At 53.2% G+C, this 10,957-nt stretch overlaps 1 protein-coding gene across 7 annotated transcripts in view; it reads left to right on the top strand.

Annotated features, from left to right (window-relative positions):
* The first annotated feature begins 1,496 nt into the window (after positions 1-1,496).
* Positions 1,497-10,957, top strand: part of TCF3 (transcription factor 3) — a 42,601-nt gene continuing 33,140 nt past the window's right edge. For all 7 annotated transcript variants that reach the window (XR_002773138.1, XR_002773137.1, XM_023512533.1 and 4 more), the window contains exons 1-3: positions 1,497-1,738; positions 3,589-3,720; positions 7,338-7,410. Coding sequence is in view for 5 of the 7 variants with exons in the window: in XM_023512533.1 (XP_023368301.1) it covers positions 3,649-3,720; positions 7,338-7,410 (145 nt within the window). In the remaining 2 variants the exon portion in view is untranslated. The remainder of the gene's footprint in view (positions 1,739-3,588; positions 3,721-7,337; positions 7,411-10,957) is intronic.

The following is a 10,957-nucleotide window of genomic DNA, read 5'->3' as shown; positions in this document are numbered from 1 at the left end:
AAAAAAAAAAAAAGGGTGAGGGTCAATCAAGTTCAGCCTGGTTTGATAATGGGGGTGGGAATACATGGCCAGGAGATGGGAATGAACCTGGCAGGTTCTGGAACAAGGAGAGGCCGAGGTCACTAGAGCCTAGGGGAAAGATTTCTCTCTGGGGCCCCAGGGAACCCTGAAAGATTGTATTTTTCTTTGTTGTTGTTATTATCATTATTATTATTGTTGTTTGTTTTGCAGTTTTTGGCCAGGGCTGGGTTTGAACTCGCCACCTCTGGCATATGGGGCTGGCGCCCTACTCCTTTGAGCCACTGGCGCACTCCATCATTATTATTATTATTATTGAGACAGAATCTCCAGCTGTAGCCCTGGATAAAGTACCGTGGCATCATAGCTCACAGCAACCTCCAACTCTAGGGCTCATGATCCTCTTGTCTCAGTTCTTCTATTATAAGTAGAGACAGGGTCTTGCTTTTGCTCAGGTTGGTCTGGAATTCGTGAGCTCAAGCTATCCACCCACCTAAGCCTCCCAGAGTGCTAGGATTACAGGAGTGAGCCACCACGCTTGGCCATTTATTACTACTTTTGTCCTCAAATGCTGAAGAGCCCCTAGCCACGGAGGTAACTTTTGACCAAAATGTAGACGCACACTACTATGAACTAGAAAGCCAGATCTAGCCTAAGTTTTTCAAACTCAGATTTAAATTCCATTTTACAGATGAGGAAACGGAGGCTTCGGTTTTAAGGCACAGCTCAGGGGTTCCACTCGGGGGTTCGCTAACCGCGAACCAAAGTGAGCCTTGGTCTCCCCGCAATTAAAATGGGTCTATATAGTTCTCTCTGGGCCTCAGAGGCCCGCTCGCAACATTCAACACCCAGGACCGGCCCCAGGAACTCAGACACTACCAAGCCAAGAAGGCCGTGCGGGCGGCCACGCAAACCTAAGAGCACAACTCCCAAACCCACCCCTTTCGTATCTCTCGACCTCTTCTTGCTCAGAGAGTCCCACCTCCGCCGCAGAGAGCGGAGGGACCGCGCGACGAATGGCCAGGGACCCCGCCAATTAGGCTTTGGCGTTCTTCGATTGGCCACCTACGTTCACCTTATCTTTCAATCTCACCATCCTTTTCGTCTGCTTGCGTCACGGGGGGTGCGCTGAGATTCCGTGTTCCTCCGCGCGGTAAGATAGTTCCTCCCATGTCCCCGCGTCGTTGGCCAACGGTCCTCTCAAGGGCAACCCCACTCCTGGGCTCCGGTGGACTTCAGGGGTTCTCTCGCGGGTGTTCGGGAGGGTCGAGACGTGGGGCGGGGTGCAGGCGGCGTGAGCGCGGCGGAGGGATAGCTGGAGCCTCTGGGCGGGGCACGGGGCGGGGGGGGACGGGGGCGGGCCCGGAGCTGGGCGGGGCTGGGCCGGCTCGGGGCGCGGGTGGGGGGCGGAACATGTCTCCCGCCGCAGGAAGATGAGGCAGCGGCAGCGGCAGCGGCTGCTGGCGTAGCGGGCCGGAGCCGAGCCGGACCCGACTCGGGCGGCGGGTACCACGGTTACCGCGTACTCTGCTGTCCCATCATCCCGGTCGGCCGCGCGCGCACACGGGCCCCACTGGGCGGGGAAGGGGGCCCGGGCCACGCGCCGGCACCGCCGCCCACGCGCGACCCTCGGAGGCCCGGCCGCTATACCCTTTTGTCTGGGGGGCCTCGCTTCATGCTGCCGCTCCTAGCGCGCTGCGTGCCCAGCCGCGCCGAGCAGGTAACCGCTCCGGGAACCCTCAGGAAGCTGGGGGCACGCGCCGCGGAACCCCCGGCGCTTTGTGCAAAGTTGACCCCGGCCTTTCCCTGCGCCCGGAGGGGGGAACGTGGAGGAAGTAGGGGCGGGGGCTCTGAGAGGGGTGCGCCCCGGCGGGCGCGGGCGGCGGCCGTGGAGTCATTGTTCTCCAACTTTGCGCGGCGTTGGGGGGGGCCGGCGACGTGGAGGGGCCCAGCGCGCGCCGTCGCCCCTAGCCCCCGGTTGGGCAGCACCAGAGAAAGTTGGCGGACCCTTAGTCGGGGGCGTGGAGGACGCCACGCCGGCCGCCCAACTTTGTTGTTGGGACACCCCTACCCCGGGCGCGGGGGGTCTCGGGGAGCTCTCTCCGACCCGGGCGCCGGAGTTTGGGGGGGGGGGGAAGGAGGGAGAATCCTTTTGTCTACGCGGAGAAGGGGCCGCCGGGCAGATTGCGGTCCCGGGTTGGGGGGCCCGGGCTTGGGGGCCCGGTGGGGGGGGGGGCGCTGGGAGAACATCTGCTCCGCGTTAATGCGGGGAGAGGCGGTGGCGCGAGCTTCAAAGGGCTCCCAGGCGCTGCTGCCTGCACCGGCTGCAGGGGTTGGGGGGTGGGGTAGGGGTGGTTTCCCGGGCCTCCTCCTGCCCCTCCCCCACGAAAGAAAGACGCTTCGGGCTCCCCCACCCTCCACTCGAAGTGGTTTCAAACATTTTCCAAGTCGCAGAAGTCCTTGTGAAGACCCAGAAGTCTTTATGCTCACCTATAAGAACCCGAGTCGGCGCCCCCCCCTTCAACTCCAGTCTGTCTTAAAATCAGTTTCAGCAACCTGACAAAAAAGTGCGGTTTTGTACTCCTCAAAAAAGTCAGTTTCACACGTTCTCCAAAAATAAAAAAACTTTGCTGGGGACAGGGTGAACCGAGGGCACCCGTTTCATAGCGGGTCTCTGGTGGGCAAACAAAGAGTGGGGCTTCTCTGCTTCTGAACTTGGGTGCTGTCCTGCCTAGGGAATACTCAGCTTCCCTTCTGTGTCTTTGGGGAGGAGACTTGAATCACTTTTCTGGGAGTAGGATGGACCTAGCGGGTAGATCCCCTATCCTATAATGGAGTTTACCTGCTGCCATGGAAGGGGAACCCTGGTCTTGGGACTCCCTCCCTCAAGGGGCTGAAGGCAAAGGACGTTTTTAAAGTTACTTAATAATTCCTGGATACATTGTGACAATAAAACAACACCAGGTGTTTTTTTTTTTTTTTCTTTTCTGAACCTGGTTGAGTTTTTCTGGGGAGGGGGCAGGGAGGTTAAGAGTGAGGGAAACTTGGTAGGTCCCTGTGAAGGGACCCCCACGTTGAGCTGTAAAGCCAGGAAGGGGGCTTTGTGGCTTTTTGATTCCTGGATTTCTTTCGACTTGAATTTGGGGTGACTTCAATGTACTATGACAGCTTCTGGGGGTGGGGTGGATTACCAGATTTCCCGTTTTGTGGGGCTGTGCCATTATTCTTTCCCAGGGATGGGGCCAGTGGCAAAGCCTGGAGTGGTTGGAAGGGGAAATATGGAGAGAGGGGAGGCTCTGGCCATTCTGCATCCAGTTTAAAATTTGCAACTTGATTCCCTGATGGCTGCCAAAGGAATTGAGGGAACTTACACATTCTCCCCATTTTTCAAACTCCCTGAGGGGTCTACAGAGACCCAAACTCTGGAGTTCCAGCTTCCCTATCTGTTCCCCTTTAGCCTCATTTTTAAAGGATTCCCCACTCCTCATCTGTCTGCTAGGCTATAGTCTTTCAACCTGCTTTTTTCTGCTTCTTGTTTTCCATTTGTCTGTCCCTGCATCTGCCATGCAGGGCTGTTTCTAGGTCTGAGGTTCCCACTCTGGCCCCATTACCCACCATTGCTGCTGGAGAATGAACCAGCCTCAGAGGATGGCACCTGTGGGCACTGACAAAGAACTCAGTGACCTCCTAGACTTCAGCATGGTAAGCTTGGATCCTTTCTCCTCAGCCCAGGCTTGTACCCACCTCTTGGACATACCCTCCATTGCCAAAATAGTGAGACTTTTAAAGGGAAAGAAGTGGTCTTCTGAACATGTTCCCAGTGGACCCTCAGTCTGTTTGGGTGGGTGGTCTTCTGGGAGGAGCTGGGGGAGTTGAGGTCCTCTCCAGTGGGCAGGCTGACACCCACATTGCAGTGCATGCAGCCTTGGGGTTTTGCCCAGCCAAAGTGGGTATAGCCTGCTACTTAACAGATAGAGAAACTGGGGCCCAGAGAGTGAAGGACTGGCCTCTGCTTCTTTGTGGGGGGATAGGCCTTGGCCTTGACTGCTTAGCCTTAAGGCCTCAGCTTGCTGGGGTGAGCAAACTGGCCTTGACCTTCTAATCTGTAAAATGGGCGCAATCCAGATCATTTGCTTCATCAGGGGTGTAGACAAAATAAAGAGGAAGTGCCCGGTGCTAATCAGACCCATGCTGTGGGACCCTCCAGGAATGGGGCAGCCACATCCCGGCCCATACAGGGTTCCCTGTCTTGTGTGGGCAGAGGACACATAATAAACCTAATACCTCGATTAGTCACTTGCAAGGGCCAATGTGAAGAGGTAAGGTCACTAGGAGCCTGGGTGTGGCTGACCAGAGAGACCTTGTTAGGAGTCCTAGAACTGGGAGTGGGTGGATAGTGCCTGTCCTGGAGTAAGCAGTGTTACTACTGTTCAGGGTGGTGGTTGGGGAGAAGGAAGGCTCTGTGGGGAGGGCATATGCTCCCATGGTCTTCCAGTGTTGATCTACCTTTGAATGGCCCATTTTGCAGCCGGGCAGATGGAGGTACGGAGAGGGTGCTCCCAGAGGTCGCATAGCTCAGACAGGCTTAGTGAGGCCCCAAACCAGAGGCCCCCTTGGTTGCTGGAAAAGTTAAATGTCTTGGAGAACCAGGGGCCTCAGTTTGTCTACCTGTGCAGTGGGGCCACATGTTATAGGTGTTGGGGGGGGTTGTCAGTATTTCTCTGAAAAACCTAAGAATCTCGGTTTCTTTCTTCTGGCATAACTATGGATGAACTCTTAAATCCTGCCCACACCCCGTCCCCCATCCTTGGTAAGCACAATTTTTATTTGAAATAGGTCAGGGGAGGGCACTTTCAGTCTGAATTCATCCCCTGGTATGAAGCACAGGGCCCTGAGGTCTGCCAAAAAAACAAAAGTCCCCAAACTGAAACAACATCAGCCACTCTACGGAAAAACACAGCCCGAGGGACAGAGGGGCCACAGTTCCGGAAGGGCCATGCTGATATTTTTAAGCCCCATTTTATTTTTGCTTTCCTGGCTGAGTAACCAGGGGTGCAGTTTGGTTGTTTTTTTGTTAAACTGACAAGTCACAGACTATTGGGCTGGAACAGACCAGCTTTTGGGGAGTTGGAGGGGGCACAGGTTCAGCCCTGCAGGACTCAATCCCAAGCCCCTAGGTACTATCTTCCCCCGTCCAAGGTTGGAACCAGTAGCCCATTTCACAGATGAGGAAACTGAGGTGGAGAAGAAGGAAGGTGCTGGTCTTTCCAGAACTCTTTACACAGAGCAGTGTTTTTCCTCTCCTTGATGTCATAAGGAGGGGGGCTTGCCTGAGCACTCAGTCCACCACTGCCTTCATTCCTCCTCTGTGCTTTCTCAGCTGCCCTTGTGCCACCTGCCCCAGAGAAATTGAGTTGATTTATTTCTTTGAAAAAATTCCTTTTTGGGCAGAACAAGCAAACTTAAATCTTAAAGGGAACCACGTCTTTTGGCCACGAAGAGGTGATTTTTCAAAATAAATACAAAGAAAGAAAATGAAATCCTAGGATGTTAAATTCCTACCTCTTCCTGGCTCTATACATGTACTTTTTTTGTTAAAAAGACATTAAGGACCCGTAGTGGGCACTGGGCTCTGAGTGATAGGCCTCATGAAGGCATAAGGCAGTTCTGAGGCCTGGCAGGGTATGGTGTGAGGGTAAAAGAGGTGGGGAGTGAGTGCTGGTGGCAGGATGCAATTGTCACGGGACCCTAGCTAGCCGTGGTCAGCACCCTTTAGCCCCCTACCATGAGCAAGATGCCCATGTGCATTTGGGTTTCACAACAACCCACTTGGCCAAAGCCCTGAGTCCATTTCACATGGACAAGAAACTGAGGCTGTAAGGGATACAGGAGCCAGTCTGGGCTGGTCACGAGACTTGAAGAGCCTACAGGACGCGGTCTGGTGCTCCCTCTTTTAATAGGCGCCATATCACCATAGCCCCTGGTGTCCAACAGAACACCGCAAATAGAAACAGAAGCAACCCAAGTTCCTCTTGTGAGCTTGGCTAACCCCCAGGCCTAGGGTCCATTTGGTTCTGGTCCTGGCCTTAAGCCATCTCCCTCCCAAAGCAGGTCTTAGTTTCCTATGTAGGGAGAGTCAATCTGACCCCCTGACCATGGGGAGATTGGACCAGTTCCCATGGGACACAGAAGATGTGGTCTTGGGTGATAACCTGCCTCTAGCCAGCACCACACCTCCTTGGGAGCCTTTGTTTTATTTTCTGAGGCCAGATAAGAATATGGATTCAATTTCCCCTTCTGTAGAATGGAAGTGGGACCCCACTCCTGGGCATGGCCGGAAACACCCTGCCTTCACTCCCTGGCTGTCAGGATAGTCTCAGGGACTGTTGGGTAAACCCTGTCCAGCAGTCCCTTTCCCAACCACTTGAATCACTTGGGCCTCAGACAGGATCTTTAAACCCAGCCCCTTGGGGTAAAGCAGGGATGTGTTTTGTTTTTTCTGTGGCAAAAGGGTTTGTTGATGTTGGCTTTTTCCTGTTAATGCTGCTAATCTGTTTAATCTTTGGGGGCTTAGAGCCCTAGGTATGGGTGAACCAGAGGGAGGCGGTCCCATGCCTTAGCGCCTTAGGGCACTTCTGTATCAGCTGTGAGGCACACAGCCTACACCCAAGCAGCGTGTCACCTCTGCCTCAACCTGTTGCCTCTTTGAGCTTGTTTCCCTTTTTGCCAGGCAAGCTAATGCCTCCTCTCATAGGGTGTGGTGAAGACTGCCCAAGGCAGCCCCTGAGCATAGAGCCTTGCATGTGGGGGACAGTTGAGCCCCGTTCCCAGCCACATGGGGGTCTATTGCCAGCACACACAAGAGGGTGCTCGTCTTGCCAGGAAGCATGGGCACATGCAGTGACCCCAGCCCAGGCTCGGGCAGTTCAGGCCTGCCTTGGGACTTGCTGTAATCACCTGTTGAATGGAAATGATTGTACCCTTTACAGCCCAAATGTGCAAGGTGTGTATCACTTCTAAGAGCTGATAAATTGTATCTGTTGCCTAAAACATACTGTGTAAAGGTTCTTGAGGTTCTGCTGGATACTGTTGCTCACAGGGGTGTTGTTCAGCCACCTCAGGGGTCAGTGGAGCCCACAGTTGCACCCAGCTCTAGGGCATGGCAGGCCTTTGGGTCTCTGGTGGACAGGATTTGCCTGGTTGGAGATAGGCCACCGGTCCCCACATGTCCCAGAGCCCAGCCCTCCTGTGAAAAGCTCGTGATTGCAGAGTTTAGTTTGCCACCTCCTCCTGCTCACTTTTCTCTCCTTTCCTTGCAGATGTTCCCCCTGCCTGTGGCCAATGGGAAGGGCCGGCCCACCTCCTTGGCCGGCACACAGTTTGGAAGTTCAGGTAGGACCACAGCTCCCAACTGCTGAATATAGAAGGTCTTTCAAGGATGGAGCGTGGGGCTGGGGGAGGCAATGGAGGTGGGTAAAGCAGGTTGGGCCAGGGCAGCGAGCCTGAGCACCTGGAGGTTCAGCCACTCTCCCTTGGTGGATGGAACCTGTTGATCAGCCCAGCAGACAGTGTGGTGTCTTCTTTTCCTCCTAGCTTGAGCCTTGCAGTTGGGGCTGGGCCCATTTGCAGGTAGGGGTCTTGAGCCTCTGTGTCTCTAGTCTGTCTACAAGAGAGACATTGAGTCAGGGAAGAGGCATGACAGGGAGCCCATAGCTTTCACCAAGACCCCACCCACCTTGTAAGCCCCAGGTGAGGTCCAGCTGCCCAGAATATTTGCATTCAGTTATGTATTAGATGCTTATTATATATAAAGCTCAGCACTAGAGTGATTAACCATCCTGGTTGCCCAGGACTTACAGGGATTTCATGGGATCTGTAACTTTAAGCACTAAAACTGGAGACATCCGGGCAGACCTGAATGAGTCAGTCACCCTGACAGATTCCATGGCAGATGGAGCAGGGTTGAAAGCCAGCAGAGAGGAGGGCTGAGAATGAAATGAGGGTGCAGCTGGGCATGGTGGCTTATACCTGTGATCCCAGCAGTTTTGGAGGCTAATGTGTGAGGATTGCTTGAGATCAGCTTGGACAACATAGGGAGACCACGTCTCTATAAAAAATGTAAAATATTAGCCAGGTATGGTGCCATATCTCTGTAGTCCCAGTAACTTGAGAGGCTGAAGCAGAAGGATCACTTGAGCCCAGGGGTTCAAGCCGCAGTGAGCTATGATTGCACTATTGCCCTCCAGCCTGGACAACAAAGAGAAATGCTGTCTTTTATCTTTTGGGGGGTGAGGGGGCAGAGTCTCGCTTTGTTGCCCTGAGTAGAGTGCTGAGGCGTCATAGCTCACAGCAACCTGAGACTCTGAGGCTCTGAAGTGATCCTCTTGTCTCAGTTTCCCAAATAGCTGGGACTACATGAACCCGCTCCAGTACCCAGCTATTTTTAAAGCTGAAGTATTGCTCTTGCTCAGGCTGGTTTCAGACTCCAGAACTCAGGCAATCTACTAGCTTCAGCCTCCCAGAGTTTAAGGATTATAGGCATAAGCCAACTGAGATACTGTCCTTTTAAAAAAAATGATGTATGTATAGGACTGGGAGGAACATACGGCAGGGCCAGGTTGCAGATAGAAGATGGGTTGCCCCAGAGCCAAGACCATCATGAAGGTCTCCAAAGAGGGGGTGTTTGAGCAGAGACCTGAGGGCAAGAGGAAGGGAGCCCTGAGCACATGAAGGGAAGAGCATGCCAGGAAGCAGGCACAATGTGTGCTAAGGGCCTGAGGCCATGCTGTGCCTGGCTGTTGGAGGCATAGTGAGGAGGCCCATGTGGTCAGAGCGCATCAGTGTAAGGAAAGGGATACAGCAGGTTGCTATGGTCTTTGTGGGCCGTGAGGGAATATCTGCTTTGTTCTAAAGGCAGCAGGGAGCCATGGAGGGTTGTGGGCAGAGATCAGTCTGCCATGCATTCTGGGAAGCCTATTTTGACTGTTGACAGGAACCCCTCAGGGAGACCAAGGAGGGCTCATCCTGATGGTTGTTTTAGGATCTCGAGCACCTGTGACTCTGCCTGGATATCTTGGGACTAGGGCTTCTTAGGCTGTGTTTGTTGTCAATTCTGGGATGGGGGTGGAAAGTTCTGTTTTTCAGTTATCTCCAAAATCCACTAGGGGTGACCCTGGGGTCTGCCTGGAGGAGGAAGGGGTTTTGAGGTGTGGGCCAGGGTGATTCATGTTAGGTACTCCTACTCCAAAGGGAGGACATCATGTTGCTGCCCTACTGGTCTTTCCCTCCGCCTGAGGAAGTGGCCGCAGGGCTGTCCAGAGTGTTCCCAAAGGCCTGGAAATCCCCATGGGCTGCCCACCATCACCCCCCCCCCCGCCCCCCGGAACTGGAAGTCCTGACACTTCCCTGCCTTGGCAGCGGGTCAGGTCTAGAGGCTTCTTGGAGGAGGTGATACAGACACAGCAGCAGTCCACCCTCATCCACTCTGACCTCTGCCCCAGGCTTACAGCAGTGTCTGGTGGGAAGGCTAGGGCATCTTTTCTTACCCTCTCTGCCCTCCTGCCCACTTCTTGCAGCCAAGGCCAGCAGCCCTGAGCACCAAGAACCCTGGCACATGAGCCTGGCCTGGAGAACATTTCTCCTGGGAGGGGCCTGCCTGACTTGCCAATTTCTGGACACCTAGCCAAGCCTGGCAGGAACCCTGATTAGCAGGTGTGTCCAGCCTACAGCTCATAGGCTGCATGCAGGTTATGTGAGGAGATTTTTGTTTATGTGTGGTGGCAGCTATCATGAAAAGTATACCTGGGCTTGGCACCTGTGGCTCAAGTGGCTAAGGCGTCAGCCACATAGACCTAAGGTGGGAGGTTTGAATCTACCCCGGCCCACTAAACAACAATGACGGCTGCAACCAAAAAATAGCCGGGCGTTGTGGTGAGCGCCTGTGGTCCCAGCTACTTGGGAGGCTGAGACAGGAGACTTGCTTGAGCCCAGGAGTTGGAGGTTGCTGTGAGCTGTGATGCCACAGCACTCTACCCAGGGCGACAACTTGAGGCTCTGTCTCAAAAATTAAAAAAAAAAGGAAGAAAGAAAAGTATACCTGGATCTTATTTTTTGGTTCATCAGCTTTTGTTAGTGTTTGTCTATTAATATGTGGCCCAGGACAACTCTTATGGTGTGGTACAGAGAAGCCAAAAGGTTGGACAGCCCCGCAGGCTCCTTTTGCAAATGGATGTTCTGTGGTTTTTGTGTAGCCTTGTGCCCCCAAACACATGAGGCTGAGTTTTGGGGGGCTGCACAGTAAGGCCTGTCATGCTATTTTTTTTTTTTTAAGCTAGTCAAGTGATTTTTTTTTTGTTTTTTAAAAAACATTGATGCTAAGGGTGGCACCTGTGGCTCAAAGGAGTAGGGCACCGGCCCCATATACCGGAGGTGGCAAGTTCAAACCTGGCCCTGGCCAAAAACTGCAAAAAAAAACCCAAAAAAACATTGATGTTAAGAGAGGCATCAGAGACAAACTAATGGGAGACAAGATTCTCTGGTTATCTAGATTGGAAGACATATAAAACAAAAATAGTTTTTCTATTCCCCTCCCCACCTCCCATTTGTTGGAAACTCACAGACACAGATCTCTGAGTGACAACTTGAGTTCTGCAAAAGATGAGAATTCTTTACTATCTTTAATTTCTCCATTGCTTTCTTGGTTTTTGCACCTGTAAATATAGCACATGCTCAGAGTGAAAATTCCACACTTAGGAAAGGCTTGACTCTGTTTTCTTTTTAGAGAGGACTATGGATTAACACAGGTATGTGGGATTATTTCTAGAAGTAGGATATTGCTAGGTCTGTGGATGCGTTTTTATGTTGAAAATATTTCTTGGCTCAGCGCCTATAGCTCAACCGGCTAAGGCGCCAGCTACGTACACCTAAGGTGGCGTGTTCG

Source organism: Otolemur garnettii, unplaced genomic scaffold (assembly GCF_000181295.1).
Source record: "Otolemur garnettii isolate 467f Iridium unplaced genomic scaffold, OtoGar3 scaffold00029, whole genome shotgun sequence".
Lineage (NCBI taxonomy): Eukaryota > Metazoa > Chordata > Mammalia > Primates > Galagidae > Otolemur > Otolemur garnettii.
The sequence above is the reverse complement of the archived record's forward strand: the minus strand, read 5'-3'. Positions and strand labels throughout refer to the sequence as shown.